The sequence below is a fragment of the Cotesia glomerata genome, linkage group LG3 (genome assembly GCF_020080835.1).
Source record: "Cotesia glomerata isolate CgM1 linkage group LG3, MPM_Cglom_v2.3, whole genome shotgun sequence".
Lineage (NCBI taxonomy): Eukaryota > Metazoa > Arthropoda > Insecta > Hymenoptera > Braconidae > Cotesia > Cotesia glomerata.
The window spans coordinates 13508415-13533684 of NC_058160.1; the positions used below are offsets into that span (position 1 = coordinate 13508415).

Here is a 25270-nt window from a genome sequence, read left to right on the forward strand (position 1 = left end):
ACACGCCATACTGACAACAGAAATGCTAAAGTTCCACGAATTAGAAACGGTCTTTTCACCATAGAACTGCTGATAAGTCAACATTTATCTACTATCCGTAGTTAGTGACGCAATAGAACGAATATACTGTTTTTCGACAGTGATTTCACCGTACTACAACCCTAACTAGATAGTGAAATAGCCGTCACGTGAAACGACCGTGAATCGACCATCTTTTCACTATGGAGTCACCGCGGATTTACCGTAAGCATGAAACCGCCAGGGAAGCAAAGATATAAAAAGTTTATATCCCACATGTATTTAATTTGTATGTTTTTTTCTTAAAAACGTAAAGGAAAAATATTTTGTATGTTACTTGCTAATATGTTAGAAATATTCATTAATATTATAAATTATAAATTTTTGTTATTAAGAGCGGACTTAAATTTGCAAGGTACCAGCTTAAATCAGCTGTTTACCTCTTCCTGATTCTTACTAAATTTTAAACCAATTTTCACTAATATTTAGCGATTAATTGTAAATTAGACATCTTGTTGAAGAAGTTTTATATTTGATAAATTTTGATCAATCGATAATATTAAAAAAATACATCCCCCGAATTTTATCAATATTATGGAAAATAATCGTTTGTCACTGATTTAGAAAATGACTTTCAAATTACGTCAGTATTATGTACAATTGTGACACATTATTGATGTTAAATAATGACTCACAGATGGTATCGGTATTACGTAAGACCGTGACTTGTCACTGATGTAAACACATGATATTAATCTTACGTCAAGATTACGTACAACCGTGACTTGTCACTGATGTAAACGCATGATGTTAAACTTACGTCAAGATTACGTACAGCCGTGACTTGTCACTGATGTAAACGCATGATGTTAAACTTACGTCGTTATGACATACAATGATTGCATTAATGTTACGTAATATTGTAGTTTATATATTATGTCAGTTGTACGTAATATCTAAGTCATTTCCGTTACATCATAGAGAAGTAATAAACTTACATCAGTATGATGTCAAAAATATATCATATATTTTTACATTATAATTGGATTACAAGACAGGTCAATTTTACGTCATATTTACGTAAAATATTGTGACATTCCTATGACTTATAAATGACGTCATATTGAAGTCATGTGTTCACTGGGAATGTCTTGCAGTGAAAATTATAATTATTATTATTTAAATAATATGGTTGATATATATCTTTAAAGATGTTTTTTTGATAATTTAAAACACAAATTGTAAGCTTTTATTAAATTTAATGGATGTTGCTTTGATAAATAAAAAAAAAAATTTTTATACTAAAAAAATTGAATAAAAAATTTTATGCCAATAAAAATTCTACAAAGAGTGAATTTACAAGACTTATATCGCAGTGAACTTTAAAAGAAGAGATGTATGACTAATGACGACATTTTGCTTAAACTTAATTTTAAGTGAAGAGTACTTTATCGATGCCATAGAATATAAGTATGGTTACCAATATCAAAACATCACATAAGGTAAAAGACCCAGTTATTGACACTGAACCAGTTAATGACACTTGCAATTTTATTTAAATTAAATAAAACAAATCGACTCTAACAAATAAATAAATAAATATAATTTTTGAATTAGAAATTTTAAGATAAATAATTTTTTGAGAACATTTTAATTTTTTAATAAGAATAAAATTGCAAGTGTCAATCAACTAGGCCAGTGTCAATAACTGGGTCTTTTACCTTTCATATTTATTATTAAATATTTTATATTTTAACTTCTGAAAATTGTATCCATTAATTGTGTTGGAGTTATATATAAATAAAGGCTAATAAATAAACTAATGAGTTGACTTTGTTGGATTTATTTCCATTAATATTCCATTTACTATTTTTTCTTTTATTTTAATTAACTAATATTCAACTTATTGACATGAATGAAATCTAATGAAATTTGTTTAACTAATTATTTATTGTCATTGTTCTTGAATTACGAGGTTGATTTTCATTTATTGCTTGCATATTAGTCATTATTCTTAAATATGATCACTTTGCAAGCTTGAAGCGCGAAGTTTGTGAGTAATTATTGTTGACACAATTAATTTTATTCATGAATCGATAAGGAACATATATATATTGAATTTTTTGTTTTAATTAAAACTAGAAATATCTAGGTTTTTCCAAGGAATTTTTTATAGTTTTTTAATTAAGATAAGCGAATTTAAAAATATTGATGAATTTTTTAAATTTAATTTTATATTTATGTTCAATTTATTACATAATGGTCTTGTCACATTTATACGCTACTTTATTCTCAGTATTATTTTCGTCGTCATCATAAATCTATTAATTTAAATAATTAAAATTTTGAATAGATTGATTGATTATCAAAATATATCGAATTCGAAATTTGAAATAGAGACATCAAGGTGTTTTACGGTACATCTTAATATTAATTAATTAATTATTACATCTTAATTATTGTAAATTAATTATTACAAATGCGAGTTGCTAAGTATTATAATTATTACTCAAGAAAAACTGAAATTGGTTCTGCAAATCGCACTAATTTCCTTATGATATACGGTCTGCCATCTATCAGATCTTAAGTGAATAAAAATTCGAAAAATACCTCGGCATTCACCAGTGCCGCCATCTCTGACCGCCAACAACATCTTATTACAATTACTTACAATTGAATTATTTATAAAATTATGACCCAATGTTTATTTAAAATTTCCTGCCGAATTTTCGGAATATTACAAATAAACAAATACTTGTTTATGTTAAAAATATTGTTTAGAAGCGCTAACGATTTCAGTTTTTACATTTTATACACACAAATTTGAAATATTGATGAAATACTAATCACATATTGATCGATAAATAAATCTGTAATTTTTATTGCATAAAATTTACAAAATTAAATTCGTTAGCACATTATTATATTATTTTGAACATCCATGCAAATTTTCAGGTCATTATATTAAAGGTTACATATAAAAAAATTCATCGAATTGTCGGTCTTAAATCTGCACCCGTGTCCCCTTAAACTTTTATCAGACTTTTAAGCTCGGAGAGCTCAAAACTACCCGAAAATTATATTTTTAAGCTCTTGGAGCTCAAAATTGTAATACGTGCAATTTTGAGCGCTTAATTACGAAAGTAGAGGGAAGTTGCACGGATGGCCTTCAGGGTCAACCGTTTTCCTATTTTTTTTTCTGTGTGTATAAAAAAAGATCTGGAAAAAAATCACTAAAAATTTAATTGTTAAAAAAAATATCTCATAATAATTTTTCTTGATAACAAACAATTTTTTCGTAATTTTGAAATTAAAGTTTTTGTCTCTTAAAAAAAAAAAAAAAAAAAACTCAAATCCCTAATAATTGATTCGAATTTTGCAATTACGGTAAAAATATTTAACGTGCGGAAAATATGTTTATAGTTAAGTTAAAAATAAATTATAATTTATTAATTAATTGTTGAATAAAATATTTCCCGATTAAAAAAAAAAAAAATAATATTGATTATTATATTTTTCATAATCAAAAAGTATTATAGTTTCTCATTTAAGACTATGAAAGAAATTCAACACTTGTAAGCCATAAACTCTTCTGAAAAGTATTGAAATGATGGATCTCTGTTGATTGTCTGTAGTCTGTTTAATTTTTTATGATTTTACTTTGAAATAAACAAAATTACAATAATTTAATATTTTTTTCAAATTTTTCATCCCGATTATTTACTAAAAATTTCTCATTTACCTATTTTTTCATTCACTTTGAGTATTTTTAATGAAATTAAAAAAAATAAAATATAGTCAGCACTTTTTCATCGTTGACTAGTAAAACATCCCTGACTTACCGACATTATACGCTCGTTTCACTTACAGACTACTGTGCATCTACCACCGAGTTACGGTTTTTTGACAATTTATATGTTTTCGAATGACTGTCAAATGACAGACGATCGATCGATGATCTATGATTTTTACTTAGGTAAAAAATCGGAGAAGTCAAGTAAAAATTTGGTTTTTCGAAAAGTAAAGTATGATAACCATACAGAATAAAAATCATAAAGTAACAGTGAAAAACTTTCACAGTGATACTCGTCGTTCACTGTCAAATGACGGCCGTTCGATAGTCAAGATACGGTCATTCGACGATCATTTGTCGGCACTGTGAATTCACAGTTCATTCACCGTCGTTTCACGATCATTTTACCGTGACCACGAATCCGCCAGGGTGTACTTCAAGCTTGAAAAGCTCAAATATTAACAAAAAAACACATTTTAAGGTGCTTCAAATGAAAACTTAGCAAGAAGTTCTAATAGAATTTGCCTGCGCGGTCAACCCATTTCCAGATTTTTTTTAATTATGTAGGAATAATTTTTTTATGATATTTAAATGAACTGTATTAAACTCTGTAATGCGTTATAATAAAACTTTTGATGTATTGAATACCTTTTTTTTTATTATTAGTGTCGTTTTTTCTACAAACGTGGGATAACGTGAAAGATAAAATTTTTAGAAAGATTTTTTCACGTTTTATCTTATTACGCCAAAGAAATATAACTTCTTACGTGTGTACATAAGTACACACACTTTTTTTTTTGTAAAATTAAAAAAAAAAAAAAAATTTTTTTTATTTTAATTTTCAATCTTTTTTTGTCTTTCTTCTCTCGCACTACAGCGAGTCTCTATTGGTTGAGTAGTTGTTAAGCGGCGTCACGCTCAACGGGTGACCAGTCTAGGGTAAAGTGATTGTTATGAGGTGTACATTTTTTGATTTTTCAAACTTTTCTTTTTCTGATACTTACAATGTACTTAGATATATTTTCGAAAAAATAGTTTTATTCGATGGAAAAACTTACGATTATTCATCTTAATGAACATGAAACATGAATCCAACATCATAGAAGAAATCAAATTGCTTTAATTCATCTTACGTCTTATTTGACTGATTTTAATAAGTCCCGAATTATAAAGGTTGTCACAATCAAAAAATCGGCAACGCAATGACACGCAATTTATTCAAATCTATTGTAATCATTATAAATAATTTCCAAATACTGATATCAATTATAACTTCACTCTTCCATTAGTGTTTGTCCTCTTGATTGGAATTCAAATTTGTTAACCCTTGTATGGCGTCATCAATGAACAGCGGATTTTTCACTTCTATTTCTCCCGCCTATAATATTAAACAAACATAAGACCAAATTTAAAATGTGTAATTGGCCTGGTGGATATTTTGCGAACATAAATAGGATTTTGTAAGTCGATAATAATGAATTCTCTAATGATCATGCTATTTGTAAAATAATAATTTAAGGGATAACATAGGTTTCGTCGGTAAAAAAACGACAGATTTACAATAATTTTTTTTTTCTGGGAAAAAATAATATTTTTTATTCAAATTTTTTTGAGGTTTAAAGATATATATTTAAAAAAGAATTTCTGAAATTTTGAATGGAAAATAATTAAAACTCTGCCATTGCGACGTCATTTCCGAAGATCCTTGGAAAAAAAGGGTGTTCGCGTTGACAGTAGAACTCATGACAGGATCATTGAAGTTAAAAAAAATCTGGAAAACGTTTGACCCTAAAGGCCATCCCTGCAACTTCCCGCTAATTCCATATCTAAGCGCTTAAAATTGCACTTATGACATTTTTGAGCTCTTCGAGACTTTCGTTTGTTTGATAGGGGACACTTGGGGCTATTGAAAAAGAAAAAAAAAGGAGTTGAAACCAATTTATTATTCAATAATTCCAGATCATATATTTCATTTTTTAATGCTCAAAATTACAATACAATGTATTCGCATACCTGAACCTCATTTAGAAATAGCAAAAAAAATACCTTTATTTTGAATTTAAAAATTCACATTTTAAAAAAAAAAAAAAGTTCTAAAAATTTTAGGATCTTCTAAGACTAGTACAATGTATTATACAAAAAAAAAAAATTGAGCCAAAATTTTGATGTCGATTGTCATTTTCGACGATGTTCAAAAATTCAAAATTTGACAAATTTGGCATTTTTCAAAATTTTTTTCCAAAACTTTTTTTTTTCAATAGCTCCAAGTATCCCCTATCAAACAAACGAAAGGATATTCCTGTATCTATAATAGCGTTCGAGATATTACAAAATCAAAATTGAAAAACTGGAAAAATTGGAAAATTGCATGCCTGAAGCGCGAAGCGCGCAGGTATGCTCTACTCTCGCCTAAAAATCGTGATTTCGATTAAAACGTGATTTTCATAATTAAAACGAAAAAAATTATGGATAAAAAGCATATTGAAATAAATAATAGTAACTACAAAACACATTAAAAAATTTTTCTTATCGATTAAATAAGATATCTCAGAAAAAACTTGTTTTTCTGATGAATTAAATGGATAAGAGCGTGGTACTCACAGGAGCTATGGGCTTGAAAACACCACAACTTTGTCAAAAATCACTTTCACGATTTATTTTTTTTTTTGTTCTATTTCTAAGGAAGTTTATCAAAACCCTTGTGAAAATTGCGTGTCAAAATAATTCCGTTTCGATATAGTTAATTTTTTAAGGTTGGCAATAGCCTAATCGGCTCGGTACCTGCATTTCGAAAGAGTGGGACCAGGGTTCGATTCCGGCGCGCACCAATATTTTTCAATGATTATAAACTAAGAATATGTGCGTTTCATTGCCAGCCTCTGTACCGGTCGGGATTTTTGTGGTTTTCCCGTATAGTTATGGAGGTAAAATGTCATTGTAGAAGTACCTCCATACTATTTAAGACCGTAATGCAAATGCAGGTACTGATTATAACGCGTAAGTCGGCCACAGTCGCAGCACATGTGTGTCGGGCATGAAAGAAAAAATCCCGACATGCAGGGGGGTGGGAACGAAAAAAATGATTGAGAGTTATAATGACGGGGTTGAGAGATTATATTGCGGAAAAAAAAGTCGAGAGACAATAATTCCCCACCCTCCCTTATAAAACACTCTACAGTGATACAAGTAAAACCATCCTCAATTAGTTAATTTTTTTCGATTGTCAGTTCAGTGACTTTTTCTGCGATTTCGGCAGCTATATATATTATTTTTCATAAACAGAATTGAAATAACTATAAACAAGCAGAAACTATACATACATGATGGTATAATTACTAACTGTTTTATCATCTGTTAAAATTTTTCTTTAGTTCGACCTACAGAGGGGATAATACTACTCGCGGGAAAATTTAAATTAAAAACGAATAATTTTTGTTATGATCTAAATAATTTATGTATGACATGAGCGCTTAAGGCATGCTCATTTGGATTTTCCAAACTTTTTCGAATTTGCGTATCTTTTGAAAAAAATTTTTTTTTTTCCTTTTACAGAACTTCGTTGTATGATAAAAGAAAACTTCTGACCAAAAGTTGTCCAAATCAAAAGGGTTTGTTTTCAACTTTTGTTTGATTTGACATGGAATGACCCATAAGTAAATATTTTTCATTAATAATTAATAAAAATTAGCATTTGTCAAATTATTAAGAATTTTGGACAAGCATTCTATTAAATATATGCATATTATTATTCTAAAGTTAATAATAATGGGTTTTTAATACATATAAATTGATTTTCTTGTGTTTAAGACGAAAACTAACCGTAATTTTTAACAGTCTGAAGTTTGAGGCTCGATATCTTTGAAACGGCTTGACTTACTCAAAATTTCACTCAGACCTTTTTTGTAGAGCATTTAATTGCCCATATGAAAAAGGTTTAGTTTTATCTATAAAATAGCTCGTTGCTACGTAACAGAATTCTAAAATTTAGAAGAATATCTTTCTATGTTATTTAAATGGGAAATAGAAATTACTTGACGCCACCTCTAAATATTAATATTAAGAGCTCATATTTTCAGAGGATCTTTTTCTAGAGATACTCTGACGATTTCTCAATGTTCGTTGAAAAAAAAATTATTCAATTTTTTCGATACACTCTAATACACACATACACACACACACACACACACACACACACACACACACACACACACACACACACACACACACACACACCCGTCGGAAGAAGCCAAACTCCCACCGGGCGCGTCCCCAGGTGGCGGATAGGGGGGGTCCTAACCGGTCGTAAGATCGGCGGATTGGGGCGAAATGAAATAGCCCTCGCGGACCAAATCAGGCATCGGAGCTGAAGAGTAACAGCGACCGTCCGTGTATCCTTGTGGGTCGGAGAAAGCTCTCTGTTCTTCGAAGCAGAGGGTAAGAGCGAAATAAAATAGCTCTCGCGGTAAAAAACGAAAACTCCCCTTTCGGCAGGAAGGGTTGGTCACACCATCTGACCTAGGGTCACGTACGCAAGCGGATACGGTGACGCTGCTCGAAAGAGATGTGCGAGATGATCCTTATAGCGCGGTGTACGTGGTAACTCCTGGCATCTACGTGCCGCACCCACAGGAGCAAGAGGAAGCCGATGAAGGAAGCAGGTGCAGGGTCGAAGCGGTTGAGATTTCCCGCTTCAATGACCGAAAGCTCTTATAGCAATGGAGGTAGCTGTAAGAGTGATCGCCCGCCCACTTCCGGAGGCATCGCGTTCGGAGACGACCTTTTGCTTTGGAGTATCACTCAAAATCATGGAAGAAACGAAAAAACAAGAAAAGGACAGGAATATTAGTGGGCCTCACGCCGAAGAAGCAGCGATTACAGCAAGCGCTGGAACGCCTCGAAAAGCTGACCAGCGAACTGCATGAGTTTGTCCAATCAAAGGTCAATATCCATAAAGAGGTAAAGGCCAAGGCAACCGGGGTAGTTAACGCCCTTCGAAGGTTTAAAAAACTGGACGAAGAATGGCAGTCACCTCGACGACTCACTCCTCGTCTTACGCCGGAGAAGAGCAGTCAACTTACTGTGGAGATCGAAGAATCAATGGACACCGGAGGCGATGGTGACGGTGAATCTGATGCTAAAGACGAAGGTCATACTTCCAACAAGTCTAACAAGAGGAAGGACTGAAACTCCCCAGGTGGAATAGGTGGGCGATTGACGAAGAGAAAGGACTTGAAACCAAGTCTTCCGAAAAACGTGATGAAGCAAAACGCCGAAAAAAAAGACGCAACTGATTGGAAAGATGTCCACACAAGGAAAGAGAAATGGAGGCTAGCCAAAGAACAGCTCCCAAAAGAGCCTTCAAAGATGCCCAGGCCGGAGCCTAAGCGCAAAAAACCGCTCAAATGGATCAGACCCGACGCACTGATCATCCGCCCGGCCGAGAAAGCAAAGTACGCCGAGATTCTGCGTCGCATAAAGAAGTACGTCCCTGATGAGCAGGTTTGCACAACGGTGGACAAGATCAACAAGACCAGAAGCGGGGACTTGCTGATTACAATTTCGCGGAAGAGCGTGGACAAAGGCCAAGGCCCGCAACAGAACATCGCAAACATTCTTAAGGAGGAGGCCAAAGTGATCTGCAAAGGGGCACAAGAAGACGTCGAGATCCGAGACCTAGATGACACCACAACAAAGGAGGATATTCAGGCTGCCCTGCATACGGTAACCAAGGAGCTCTGCGAAATACCACCAGAGACAATCAAGATCCGCAAAGCTTACAGAGGTACCCAAACCGCTGTCGTGACACTACCGGCTGCAGCAGCTCAGAAGATATTAGAAGAAAGCAGTAAAATCCGAATTGGCTGGGTCAACTGCCGAATTAGAGCCACGAGGAAACCTACCCAATGTTACAAATGCTGGCACTCCAGAGAATGACAAGCAAGCAAACATGAGGATATTACAGCTTAACGTCTATTAACAGACATCCGTCTATTAACGACATCCGTTTTTATAGTTGCTATGCACCACCTAGCCTTTCCATTGCCGACTTTACTGACTTCCTGGATCGACTGACCGAAGACGCAAAGCAATACTACCCAGTAGCTATAGCAGGGGACTTCAATTCCTGGGCGGTAGACTGGGGCAGCAAGCAGACTAATGGGCGAGGCAAGGCACTACGTGAAGCAATGGCTTCACTGGACGTGGTCCTTCTCAACATCGGTGAGACACCAACATATACCAAGGGAGAAGCTAGTTCGACAATAGACCTCACATTCGGAGGAGTGCCACAGGGCTCGGTTTTGGGTCCTTTGCTGTGGAACATCATGTATGATGGTCTCCTGAGAGTTGCATTACCATCAGAGGTGAAACTTGTTGCATATGCCGATGATGTAGCGGTAGTGATTGTCGCGAAACACTTGGAAGAGATCAATCTGGCTTTCGATATCACATTTAGCCGGATTAACCTATGGATGGAGATGATGAAGTTGGAGTTAGCCAAGCACAAAACTGAAGTTGTGCTCATCACCAGCAGAAAGATCGTAGAAAACATCAAGCTGAATGTCGGCGAGTAGGAGATCGCATCGCAACCATTTATCCGATATCTTGGGGTGACGCTGGATGCCCGACTGAACTTTAAGCAACAGGTCGAACACGTAAGTGCTAAAGCATCAGCGGTGGTAACTAGTCTATCAAGACTGATGCCGAATGTTGGAGGCCCGAAGCAGAACAGGAGACTATTGCTGTCGTCAGTAGTCACATCAGTGCTCACATATGGAATATCCGTTTGGGCAGACGCGCTGGAGACCCAAGAATCATGGAGGAAAGCCGGACCGGTCTACCGATTAAGTGCACTGAAAGTTGCAAGCGCCTTCCGCACAATATCCGAGGAGGCAGTGTGCGTCATTTCTGGAACTCTGCCTCTTAGAGTTCTAGCTGAGGAAAAACGGAACCTATACCACCGAAAGAGGTCATCTACACTGAGCGCTGAAGAACTGAGAACTGAAGAGTGACAACATAATATAGCAAGATGGCAACAACTATGGGATGCTGCGAAAACGAGAAGATGGACTCATCGACTTATACCAAGGATTGACGTTTGGCTTAACCGGAATCACGGCGAGGCCAACTACTATTTGACCCAGATGTTGTCAGGACACGGCTGTTTCCGGGAGTACCTTCATCGCTTTAAGCACGATAATTCCCCAGAGTGTCCGTCATGTCCAAGAGTTGCTGAAAATGCGGAGCACGTTTTCTTTGAGTGCCCTCGTTTTAACCCACAGCGTGATGAGTTAGAGAAGATCCTGAACAAGAAAATCACACCAGAGTCAATAGTTGAAGAAATGCTGTCATCCGAAGCTGCCTGGACCGCCACAAGCACGTTTACCACCGAAGTGCTTACAGAGCTGCGTTCCATTGAAAGAAAAAGGGCAAATGACTGAAACTAGAAAGAAGGAAAAATAACACCTTAGCCACCAGAAGGAATAGCAGTAGCTAGATCCTCCCCTCACGAAGTAATGCCTGACGGTGGTTTCCATGAGGGATTAGAGGAAAGAAGAAAAGGGGTTTAGGGTTTAGTGGGTAGGGGCGTTAGAGTCGAGTTTTAGTATGACGCTGCGTCGAGTCGCCACATATCCTGGCCGAACAGCTATGCCTCGAATCCGTAAAAGGGATTCCCCCCCTAAGTTAAAAAAAAACACACACACACACACACACATACACACACGTACATACAGCCCCATGGACACCATCAGGGAAGGTTCCTGTGACCTTAAAACATCGAGATCTGATGAAAACCCGATTTCGGCAAAACGGGGTAAAACCAATAACTTCCCGATTTTTGAAAATTTTCAATTTTCTTAGCGGGAAGTTAAAAACAAAATTCCTCCTTAATTTAAGACCATAAACTAGAACTTGGACGATGAAAAAAAAAAGAAAGAAAGTTCGATTTTCGGCAGACCTTTTTACAAAAAAATGAAAATTTCGTAAAAATTTGCTCTGCATTTTTGTTTTTAAAAATAGTTGTAATTAAGAAAAATAAATTAGAACAACGGTATATCCTGAAGGCCATTCGTGCAACTTCCCGCTCATTTCATACCTAGGTGCTTAAAATTGCACCAATGATGTTTTTGAGCTCTCCGAGCATAAAGGTCTGATATAAGTTTGATAAAACACAATTTTTCAAATTTTTAAACCGCAATAACTTTTGAATGAATGAACCGATTTTGACGCGGTTGGCGGCGATCAACGTAGTTTTTTATGCTAAGAGCTGATTATTTTTTAAAATTGATCGGTAGAGCGGTTTGAAAGTTATTCCAAAAAATGTCGGAGTTATGTTGGAAAAACACTTGTTTCCAAATATTTCGTCGAGGATATCTCTCGAACCAATCAACCGATTTCACGTTCTAGGCGGCGATCGACGCAGTTTTTTAAGTTTTAAAAATTATTCAATTTCATCGAAAACGATCTGATAAGATGTGTCGAAGTTATGTGAAAAAACAATTTTTTGGGTTTTCTTTCTTGCACGATATCTCTCGAACGAATCAACCGATTTTGACCGAGTTAGCGGTGATAGACGTGGTTTTTCAAGGTTAAGGACAGATCAGTTTTTAAAGTTGATCGATCAAGCCGTTTAAAAGTTATTCCAAAAAAACCACTTTCAAAAATGGTTTTTTTCTTATTTTTTTTGAGATTTTTCAAAATTTCTCAAAATCTATCGGTCCGAATTGGTTCTGATTCTCAGGAAATCTAAGTTTGAGGGAACACACACACACACACACACACACACACACACACTCGGGGCAGAAGAGATACTGCTACCGGGCGCGTCTCCCCGAGCGGATGGGAGAACGCTCGCTGTCCTTGGATGACACTTAATCTCTTAGTTGATGAGGTACAGCGGGTAGGAGCCAAGCAAAATAACCAAACAAAATAAGCTCCCGTGGACAAAACTCCCCTTTAATGGGTTGGTCACACTAACTGACCTAGCAAGACGATTGGTTCCTGCTGTAACTCACTGGGAGTGTCCGGAACCTGTATCGTAGTTTCCGACGATGCAGGCCACGGCTGATGTGAGCTTGCTCTGCCGAGGTGAAAGTTGCAGCAGTGGATCAGGAGCCAGCCACTTCGGGCCTTGATCAGGAAGTACGCAGTGAGTGTTAGAGATCGGAATCTTCACCGCTCCGAGCGAGTCTAGTCCGTCCGTGTATTCCGGGACTGGCTAAGTGTCGGCTAGGCCTCAGGGAACTGGGGTAGGAGTACTATCTCCGAGGGTACACCCGTTCCTAGTTATGGCAACCCGCTCCACTCCGTACGATGCGCTGGTAAATCAAAAAAGTATGAGTACGTTACAGGAAACAAACATGAATAGAAACGGGCTTCATGCTCAACAAGCAGCGATTGAAGCAAGCGCTGACATGAAGAGAACGCAAGCGTTGGAGCGCCTTGAGAAGCTGACCATTGAGCTGCAAGAGTTTGTCCAAACTAAGGTCAATATCCACAAGGAGATAAAGACCAAGACAACCGGTGTAGTCAATGCTCTTGGAAGATTCAAGAAACTGGACGAAGAATGGCGCTCATCATTACACCGCACCCCTTGTGCTACATCGGAGAGAAACAGTCAAGTGGTTGTTGAAGAAGCGATGGACACTGGAGCCGAAGGTGACGGAGAATCAGTCACTGAAGAAGAAAGTGAAACTATCACAACGGCAGAGACTGAATCCTTTGACCAAGACGGCCGCATCCTGAGAAACTTGAAAAGAAAAATTCGTTCTCCCGAAGGCGGAGCTTTTCATACTCCCAAGAAGCTGAAAGACGTTGGACCTGGTCATCCCATCAAGAAGCAGGAAGTGGTTAAGGATCTTCCACAAAACTCTTGTGAACAGAACAAGAAGCCAGGCTGAGAAAAGGTGCAGTCCAGAAAGGACAAGAAGAAGGAGCGCAAAAAACTGCCCCCAGAAAAACCTCTGGTGCCTCCACCAAAGCCGAACCAGAAGCCAAGAAGAACAGCAACGAGTCCGGAGGCACTTATTATCCATCCAGCGAACAAAGATAAGTATTCTGAAATACTTACACGGATCAAGGCGGACGTTCGCCCAGATCAGGTCCGCAACACAGTCGAGAAGATACGCAGGACCGCGACAGGGAACATTCTCATCACGCTGTCGAAAGGCAGTAGTGATAGAGGTAAAGACCTGCAGAAGACTATCGCGGGAATACTTAAGGAGGACGCAAATGTCATTAGTACAGGACCTGAAGAAGACCTGGAAATTCGCGATATTGACGATACTACAACTAAAGATGACATTCTAACAGCTTTACAAGAGGCAGCTGGAAACGATTGTGGTATAACAGTAGAGGCCATTAAAATTCGTAAGGTCTTACGTAGCAGAACACAAATTGCGTCGGTGACTCTGGCAGCAACGGTAGCGCAGAAAGTGGTAGGAGAACACGGTAAGATTAGGATCGGCTGGACCAATTGTCGTATTAGAACAGTACTAAGACCAGTCCGATGTTATAAATGCTGGCATTTTGGACACCGTGCGGTTCAGTGCACAAGTAAAGTCGACCGCTCCAAACTTTGCATTAAATGTGGAGAAGAGGGACACAAAATCGCCGAATGTAATAAGCCTGCTAAATGCGCACTGTGTGCGGATCAATCCGGTACAGAGAATAACGCCCATCATGCCGGCACAAGCAGATGCCCAGTATACCAAGAGGCACTCAAGAAGATAACTGATAAACGAAAATGAGAATACTGCAGCTAAACATCAATCACTGTGAAGCGGCACATGATTTGCTCATGCAGACAGTACGTGAACAGAAGCTTGACCTTGTGCTTATATCGGAACCGTATAAACACCTCGGCGGCCAACCATGGGAAACTGACTGCACCAAAAAAGCTGTCATATGGTCCTGTCGCAAGCTCCCCTTCCAGAGTGTCGTTAACAATGGCAGCGCCGGCTTTGTAGCAGCATCGGTAGATGGCATCCGCTTTTACAGCTGCTACACACCACCTAGCCTCACTATTGTTGAATTCATGGACTTTCTGGATCGACTGACGGAGGATGCGAAGCAGTACTTCCCAGTGGCAATAGCTGGAGACTTCAACGCCTGGGCAGTGGAATGGGGCAGCAAACACACCAACGCTCGAGGTAAAGAACTACTGGAAGCTTTTTCTACGTTAGATGTAGTATTGTTAAACAGCGGCGATGCGCCGACGTACACTAAAGGAGACGCAAGTTCTATTGTGGATCTTACTTTTGTCAGCAGCAGCCTCATCAGAGGAAACTACGACTGGAAGGTGATGGAGATCTACACGGCCAGCGATCACAATGCGATTCTCTGGGAAGTATCAAAGGACCAGAATCCTAGAAGACCGGCTAAGAAACTTGACATCGTTGGGTGGAAGGTGAAATCCTTTGACCCAGGTGCTCTAGTAGCTGCCCTAAGTAGTGAACCGCTTACTACTGGATCTGCAGAAGAAATGACCAAGGACTTGATGAAGAGAGTGACCCAGGCTTGCGACACCTGCATGCCCCGTAAACGGGGCATGAACCAAAGACCTTCGGTGCACTGGTGGAACGAACACATCAGCTTCCTACGGAAAGAGTGTCTCAAGAAAAGAAGAATATCTCAGCGTGGTTATCGGCGGCCTGACTCAGCGGAACTAGTCGCAGAATACAAGAAAGCTCGTCGACATTTAAACAAAGCCATCAAGGGTAGCAAGAAGAACTGCTGGAAAGAGCTAATCAACGAGGTGGACAAAGACTTGTGGGGTAGACCTTACAAGGTAGTCATGGCACACCTGAAATATCAGCCATTGCCGTCTCCTACGTGTCCTCAACTCTTACAGAAGATCGTGACTGCGCTGTTTCCAAGACAGCGCGTTTTCAACTATCTGTTGACACAGGACGAACTGAATGATATTCCACCTGTCACGAAAGAAGAACTGATGGAAGCTTGTAACCGCGTCGGGAATAATAAAGCACCGGGATTGGACGGAATCCCTAATATTGCCTTGAAAACATCTATTAAAGCAGCGCCAGCGTTATTCCTCGACGTCTACAACATCTGCTTGAAGGAAGGGATTTTTCCTCGGAAGTGGAAACAACAACGGCTGGTACTACTTCCTAAAGGGAAAAAGCCACCGGAAGAACCGTCATCTTATCGTCCACTCTGCATGCTGGATACAGCCGGTAAGATACTAGAACGTATAATCCACCAAAGGATAGAAGCAGTTGTCGATCCACTCTTGACAGACAGTCAGTACGGATATCGGAAAGGACGAGCAACCCTGGACGCGATCAACCTGGTTGTCGGTATAGCCAAAGACGCAATCGCTGGTACCAGATGGAAGGGGGGAACGAAGAAATATTGCCTGGTGGCAACTTTAGACATAAAAAATGCCTTTAACTCCGCCAACTGGGATTGCATCATGCAAGCCCTTCAAGAGATGAACGTATCAGGATACCTACGAAGGATAGTCGCTAGCTACTTCACAGATAGAGTCCTGAGATATGACACGAAGAATGGTCCAAAGGAGTATGATGTTACTGGAGGTGTACCGCAGGGTTCTGTTCTCGGTCCACTTCTCTGGAATGTCATGTACAACGGATTGCTGAGACTGAAACTACCAAGAAACGTCAAACTGGTAGCGTACGCGGACGACGTAGCCGTAGTAATAGTCGCCAAGCATCTTGATGAGATAAAACATATGTTCGCTATCACCTTTTAGCGAATTAACCAGTGGATGGACACAGTAAATTTACAACTGGCTAAACAGAAGACCGAGGCTGTACTTATCACTAGCAGAAAAGTGGTGGAAACGATCAATCTAAACGTCGGAGACCAAGAAATCACATCCCAACCATTCATTCGATATCTGGGAGTGATGCTCGATGCCCGACATAACTTTAAACAACAAGTTGAACACGTGACCACCAAAGCATCAGCAGTAGTAGCCAACCTAGTACGATTGATGCCCAACATCGGTGGCCCGAAGCAGACAAGGAGGTCATTGCTATCATCAGTAGTTACATCGGTCCTCACATATGGTATATCCATTTGGGCCGACGCACTTGAGATCCAAGAATCATGGAGGAAAGCATGTCCAGTTTACCGACTGAGCGCGCTAAGAGTAGCCAGCGCCTTTCGAACAATATCAGAGGAAGCAGTGTGTGTCATTTCCGGAACTTTGCCGCTCAGAGTCCTAGCTGAGGAAAGACGTAACCTTTACCAACGAAAGAGGACAACCGCACAAAGTGCCGAGGAACTCAGAGCTAAAGAACGGCAGAACAGCATCGCGCGATGGCAATCGCAGTGGGACGCCGCGACAACAGGGAGATGGACACACCGTCTCATACCAAGGATTGACGTTTGGCTTAACCGGAATCACGGCGAGGCCAACTACTATCTGACCCAGATGTTGTCAGGACACGGCTGTTTCCGGGAGTACCTTTATCGCTTCAAGCACTATGATTGCCCAGAGTGTCCGTCTTGCCCAAGAGTTGCTGAAAATGCGGAGCACGTTTTCTTTGAGTGCCCTCGTTTTAACCCACAGCGTGATGAGTTAGAGAAGATCCTGAACAAGAAAATCACACCAGAGTCAATAGTAGAAGAAATGCTGTCATCCGAAGCTGCCTGGAACGCCACAAGCACGTTTACCACCGAAGTGCTTACAGAGCTGCGTTCCATTGAAACAAAAAGGGCAAATGACAGAAACTAGAAGGAAGGAAAAATAACACCTCAGCCACCAGAAGGAATAGCAGTAGCTAGATCCTCCCCTCACGAAGTAATGCCTGACGGCGGTTTCCATGAGGGATTAGAGGAAAGAAGAAAAGGGGTTTAGGGTTTAGTGGGTAGGGGCGTTAGCGTCGAGTTTTAGTATGACGCTGCGTCGAGTCGCCACATATCCAGGCCGAACAGCTATGCCTGGAATCCGTAAGAAGGATTCCCCCCCCCTAAGATAAAAAAAAAAAAAAAAAAAAAAACACACACACACATACAGACATAGTGACAACCTCGCGGGGATAGTCAGGGAAGCTTCCTGTGACCTTCAAACGTCGAGATCTGATGAAAACTCGATTTTTGCAAAACGGGGTGAAAACAATAACTTCCCGATTTTCGAAAATCTTTAATTTTCTTAGCGGGAAGTTAAAAATCCTTCGTCCAAGTCCTTGAGAACTGTATCTCGAAGACCTGTGAGAAATTCGATCAAGGTCCCCGTTAGTTATCAAGACATTACATCATTGAGTGCTTTATGAGCGTACGTCTGGTTTAACGGTAACTTGTGGAGTTTTTCCCCATTCTGACGAGTTTACCATTAAACCAGACGTTAAATAATCATAATAATAATAGTAATAATATTTTAAAATGGCTAGCGATTTGGAATGGAATCCCACTCAGATCTTTTTTAACTTCCCGCTTTCTATCTTTTTTAATTGAAAATTTTCAAAAATTGGAAAGTTATTGGTTTTACTCCGTTTTTCGAAAATCGAGTTTTCATCAGATCTCGACGTTTTCAGGTCCTAGGAAGCTTCCCTGACTATTCCCGCGAGGATGTTACTGTGTGTGTGTGTGTGTGTGTGTGTGTGTGTGTGTGTGTGTGTGTGTGTGTGTGTGTGTGTGTGTGTGTGTAAGTATGTAAACCTCTTATAACTTTTGAACGGTTAAACCGATTCTATCGCAGTTGGTGCCATTCAAAAGGGCTTGGCCAAACTTAGTTTTTGAATACAATTTGGACTGATTCGGACCGATGGATTTCAAAAAATCTAAAAAAAACTAAAAAAAATTTTTTTTGAAAGTGGTTTTTTTGGAATAACTTTCAAACGGCTTTATCGATCAACTCCAAAAACTAATTAGCTCTTGACCTTGAAAAACCACGTCGATTGCAGCTAATTCGGTCAAAATCAGTTGATTCGTTCGAGAGATATCGTGCAGGATAGAAAACCCAAGAAAGTGTTTTTTTGGAATTACTCCGAAATTTCTAGTTTGGCCAATTTAAACTTAGAAAACTTTTATGAGGCTTAAAAAATTGCGTAGAATGCCGCCAACCGCGTAAAAATCGGTTCATTCATTTAAAAGTTATTGCGATTTGAACATTCAAAAAATAGTGTTTTATCAAACTTCTATCAAGTTTTGAGCTTGAAGAGCTCAAAAGCATATAAAAGCTATTTTTTGAGCTCGGAGAGCTCAAAACAACACACAGATTGTATTTTTGAGCTCAAAGAGGAATTAGTGGGAAGTTGCAGGGATGGCCTTTAGGGTCAACCGTTTTCCTAATTTTTTTTTTTTTATTTTTATTCATTGTAGAGAATTTTGTATGACTATCGAGTACTATATCCATAAAATTAAGCAAAATAATTAATTAAAAGAAACAATGGGTTTTCAGACCTATCCATGTCTGATCAGGCCTGATCAAGTCAATTCATGCCTGATCAGGCATGGTCATTTTTCATGTCTGATCAGGCCTGAAGACTCATGCCTGTTCATGTCTGATCAGGTCTGATTATTTGTTCCCGAGTTAGTGAAATAATGATTAAAATAAAAAAATTTCTTAAAAAAATTTTTTAATTGTTTATAATTTTTTTTTTATTTATCAACCATTTAAATTATTTATTAAGAAATCATTTTTTTTTAATTATCAATTATAATTCTCAATATAATTATAAAAGAATTTCGATTTTATTTGAATTTTCATTGTTTATTTTATAAACAATTTGTTATAAACAAATTTCTATTTTCAGTTTCGTTTGAGCGGTCAAACAGTTCGGACGCGTGTGAGCCAGAGCACTGGCTTGTTAACAGTGTGTATTATTATATGCTGATAGAGTATATACAGACGTTACATACACACAGTATGTAACGTCTGTTAATTGTTTTTCATAAAAAGTCGCGACTATATAGTGTTAAAATAAAATAATCAGATAGATGTCCTTCTGACTACAGAAGCCCTATAATACTCCGAAAAATGGAGCAAGCAACATCGACTAGTTACTCAAACGTAGCGCAATAAGATGCATTTCCCATCAAAGACCAAGCAATTCCGTTAGATGGCATCGATGGTGTTCCAATTAAAGGTTTTGCAAAAGCCATTGCGGGACTAGTATCTCGTAGTGTGATAAGATTTATTTCACGTATTACAGTTAACAAAATATGCATTTACCTAGCAAGTAAAGAAGTAGCGGAGGTACTTGTCAACGATCATAAAACGGTACGAGTAAACGAAATTCCTCTCAAGATTAGGCCACTGATTACTCACAATAAACGAGTAATAATCTCGAACGTTCCACCGATTACTCCACATGCATTCCTGGTTGATGTGTTAAGCAAATATAATATTAAACTGATGTCACCTATAACATTTCTAAGAGTGGGTATTAATGACGAAGGATTTGCACATATTCTTAGTTTCAACGGAGAAACCTATATATTAGCAGAAGATTACAACACTCCCTGAGCAAATACAGATTAACTTCGACAATGCTAACTATTGGATTTACTTTTCCCCTGATACCTTAATGTGTTTCCTATGTAAAAAAGAGGAACATCTAGCCAAGGTATGCCTGGAGAATATAAACAATGTAGATAAGGAAAACCAGAAGAGTTCGGACAATAATAATATATTCAAAAGTTTGGCGAAAAATGATGAAATAAAAGATCAAATGCAGGTGGAAGAACCAGATATACTTAATCAAGCCTACAAGGAAAAAAAGAATTTAAACAACAAAAGACCGCTTTCAGTTTCGACCAGTACATCAGCAGACATAACAATTGAAAATAAAAAGACTGAAAAAGTTTCAGTAATGGACAACTATAAATTTAAAAGTCCCGCCAATACATCTGAAGATACTCATAAACCAAAAAAACGATTGATAACAAATCACAAGGAAAAAGATAAACAAGACAATTACAATGACCTTGACTCGTTGAGCGCTATTATTGACTCCAATCCCGTTAAATTTAAATTTAATTTTCTAGAATTTAAGAATTTTGTAGAAAGAACGGTAGGGAGAAAAAACATCTCGGCTATAGTAAATGAATTTACTAAAGACACAACTGGCCTAGCTGCAAACCTGACCGAACTCTTTCCTCTACTACGTACCAGGAGTATGAAAAATAGATTTACCAGGATAAAAAATCTGATAACCTTCGACTTACTGGATAAAGACTTCAATGAGTCCCTTTCGGAGAATATGTCAGGAAGTAAGGACGGAATGTGATATATAACAAAATGTCAATTATTCAATGGAATATAAATGGATTCGCAGCCCGTCGGGAACGAATCCAAATGTTAAGAGTAAAAAATTTATCTATATTTTGTTTAATAGAAACTAATTTTAAATATAATACGGCCGAAAAAATAAAACACTTTAATTGTTTTCATAAAAATAGAATTAACCCGATAAATGCCAGTGGAGGAGTAGCTATATATGTCAAAGATAATATAAATGTTAAAAAAGTAAATTCAAATACTCTATTAGAAGCAGTAGCTGTTAGAGTAAATATTCGTTTTGAAGTGACCATTTGCTGCCTATATCTACCCAATTCCATATAGGTCATTCCATGTCAAATCGACCAATAGTTGGAATCGACCCCTTTCGATTTGGATGAATTTTGGTCAGAAGTTTTCTTTTATCATAAAACGAAGTTCTGCCAAAGGAAAAGAAATACAAAAATTTTTTTCAAAAGATATGCAAGTTAAAAATTTCGCGATTTTTCCAGTTTTTCAATTTTGTTTTTGCAGTATCTCGAATGCTATTATAGATACAGGAATGGTTTTTTTTTTGTTTGAAAGGGAACACTTAGGGCTATTGAAAAAATAATATTTTGGAATAAAATTTCGAAAAATGCCAAATTTGTCAAAATTTGAATTTTTGAAAATCGTCAAAAATGAGGACCACTATTGAAATTTTGGCTCAATTTTTTTTGTATGATACCTTGTACTGATCTTAAAAGATCCTGAAATTTTTAGATAAGGGTTTTTTTTTATCAAAAATATGAATTTTTGAATTTAAAAAAAAAGTTTTTGAGTTTCAAAAAAAAATTTTTTTTTGTTTTTTGCAACTTCTATATAAGGTAAAGATATGCAGATACATAATATTGTAATTTTGAGTATTTAAAAATCAAGCTCATGACGTGGAAATCTTAAAAAATAAATTAATTTCAACTTTTTTTTTTTGGACATAATCTTAAAGTCAAGCTTAACGCACGAGATAATTTTTTATTTTTTTAACGCATGATATATTTTGTGCGTTTTTTCACTTTAATTACAGTTTTTAATCTCAAATAACTCAAACAGATATTAATTTTTTATAAAAATTAGAAATAATTTTATGAGAATATCAATTTTTTTTCGTTCTTTCGAATACTTATTCACTTACGAATTTCTGCACATTAATAGTTCTCAATCTCAAATTACAAATTATTCCCATGTTAATAAGACGACAAGTGGCGTCAACAAGCTCTGAGCGAGTCTAGCCCGTCCGTGTATTCCGGAACTGGCTAAGTGTCGACTATGCCTCAGGGAACTGGGGTAGGAGTACTATCTCCGAGGGTACACCCGTTCCTAGTTATGGCAACCCGCTCCACTCCGTACGATGCGCTGGTAAATCAAAAAAGTATGAGTACGTTACAGGAAACAAACATGAATAGAAACGGGCTTCATGCTCAACAAGCAGCGATTGAAGCAAGCGCTGACATGGAGAGAACGCAAGCGTTGGAGCGCCTTGAGAAGCTGACCATTGAGCTGCAAGAGTTTGTCCAAACTAAGGTCAATATCCACAAGGAGATAAAGACCAAGACGACTGGTGTAGCTAACGCCCTTTAAAAGTTTGAGAAGCTGGACGAGGAGTGGCGCTCATCATTGCAGCGCATTTCCCATGCTACACCGGAGAAAGCCTGTCAGGCTGTCATCGTGACTGACGAAGCAATGGACACCGGAGCCGAAGGTGACGGTGAATCAGTCGTGGAAGACAAAAGTAAAGCCAGCAGCAAGTCAGGTAAGAGAAAAGATCGACCTTCTCCTGACCCAGCAATCAGCCAAGTCATGAAGAAAAAGGATTTGAAAAAAAGCCCTCCGCAAGGAGCGGCAGTACGAAGCGACGAACAGGAAAAAGCGTAGGTTTGGCAAAAAGTTCAGTCCAAGAAAGAGCTAAAGCGACAGAAGAAAGAGGTGCTCCCAAAACAGATGACAAAGGAGCCCCGATCTGAACCCAAGCGAAAGAAACCGCAGAAATGGATCAGACCGGATGCCCTCATCATCCGGCTGACAGAGAAAGCAAAGTACGCCGAGATTCTACGCCGAATAAAACAGGACGTCCCTGATGATCAGGTCCGTAGTACGGTAGAGAAGATCCATAAGACCAATGCTGGAGATATGCTGATAACTCTATCGAGGAAGAACACCGACAAAGGCCAAACATTGAGAAAGACCATTGCACACATACTGAAAGAAGACGCAAGAGTAACCTGCAAAGGACCACAGGAGGTAATTGAGATCCGAGACGTCGATGATGACACAACGAAGGACGACATCCAGGGTGCCCTACAAAAGGAAGCTGTAGATGGCTGTGAGATACCACTAGAGGCAATCAAGATCCGAAAGGCCTATAGAGGTACTCAAATTGCAACAGTAATTCTACCAGCAGCAACAGCACCGAAATTACTGGATGGAAGTAGCAAAATCCGGATTGGTTGGGTTAATTGCCGAATAAGGGCAACGAAAAGACCTATTCAATGCTTTAAATGCTGGTATTCCGGACATCATGGATCTCAGTGCAGAAGCAAGGTGGACCGGTCGAAGCTTTGCATCAGGTGCGGACAAGAAGGGCACAAGATTGCTGATTGTAAAAATCCAGCCAAATGTGCATTATGTGCTGAGATTGAAAGTGCAGAGAATGTTGCCCACCATGCCGGTACTTATAAGTGCCCGTTATTTCAGGAGGCACTCTAGAAGTTGACGAACAAACAAACATGAGGATACTGCAGCTCGATCTCAACCATTGTGAGGCAGCGCATGACCTGCTCATGCAATCCGTACGAGAACTAGAGCTTGACTTGTTACTGATAGCAGAGCCATATAAACACCTGAGTACCCAACCCTGGGAATCTGACAGCACATCCAAAGCTGTCATCTGGTCATGTGGCAAGCTCCCTTTCCAAAATGCAGTCGATAACAGCAATGCCGGCTTTGTAGCAGTATCAGTAGAGGGCATCCGCTTCTATAGCTTTTACGCACCACCTAGCCTCTCTAATGTTGAATTCACCGCATTTCTGGATCGACTTACCAAGGACACGAAGCATTACCACCCAGTCGCAATAGCCAGAGACTTCAACGCCTGGGCAGTAGACTGGGGCAGCAAGCATACAAACGCGCGAGGAAAGGAACTACTAGAAGCCTTTTCTACATTAGATGTAGTACTGCTCAACAGTGGTGATACACCAACCTATACCAAAGGAGACGCAAGTTCTATTGTAGATCTCACTTTCGTCAGTAGCAGCCTCACCAGAGGTAATATCAACTGGAAGGTGATGGATATCTACACAGCCAGTGACCACAACGCGATTCTCTGGGAAATATCAAACGTCCAGAGCCCGAGAAGACCTAAAAAGCAACTTAACACCATTGGTTGGAAGGTAAAAACTCTTGACCCAAGTGCATTGTTGTTAGATTTTCCCTCGGAAGTGGAAGCAGCAACGACTAGTACTACTTCCAAAAGGGAAAAAGCCACCAGAAGAACCGTCATCTTATCGACCACTTTGTATGTTAGACACGGCAGGTAAGATATTTGAGCGTATAATCTACCAAAGAATAGAAGCAGTTGTCGATCCACTCCTGGCAGACAACCAGTATGGTTTTCGGAAAGGACGATCAACCCTGGACGCAATCAATCCGGTTGTTGCAACGGCCAAGGAGGCAATCGAAGGGATCAGATGGAAGGGTGGAGCGAAGAAGTACTGCCTGGTGACCACTTTGGACATCAAAAATGCCTTAAACTCCGCCAACTGGGACTGCATTATGCAAGCCCTGGAAGAGAAAAACGTACCAGGATACCTACGTAGGATAGTGGCTAGCTACTTCACGGACAGAATCCTGAGATACGACACGAAGAATGGTCCAAAAGAGTATGATATTACCGGAGGTGTACCCCAGGGTTCCGTTCTGGGTCCACTTCTGTGGAATGTCATGTATGATGGCCTGCTGAGACTGACTCTTCCAAGAACTGTCAAGCTTGTTGCATATGCAGATGATGTAGCTGTCGTAATCGTTGCTAAACACCTAGATGAGATAAACCACAAGTTCGGTATCACCTTTGAGAAAGTTAACCGGTGGATGGACTCAATGAATCTACAACTGGCTAAACAGAAGACTGAGGCTGTGCTTATTACCAGCAGAAAAGTGATAGAGACCATAAAGCTGAAAGTCGGAGAACAAGAAATCACATCACAACCATATAACCG

The 25270-nt window shown here is 38.6% G+C and overlaps 1 protein-coding gene across 2 annotated transcripts in view; it reads right to left on the bottom strand.

The window, feature by feature from the left end:
- Positions 1-5007: 5007 nt before the first annotated feature.
- LOC123261658 (neural proliferation differentiation and control protein 1-like) overlaps positions 5008-25270 on the bottom strand; it is a 228987-nt gene continuing 208724 nt past the window's right edge. For both annotated transcript variants that reach the window (XM_044723361.1, XM_044723362.1), the window contains one exon: positions 5008-5189. In XM_044723361.1, coding sequence (XP_044579296.1) covers positions 5097-5189 — 93 coding nt within the window. In that variant the 3' untranslated portion in view covers positions 5008-5096. The remainder of the gene's footprint in view (positions 5190-25270) is intronic.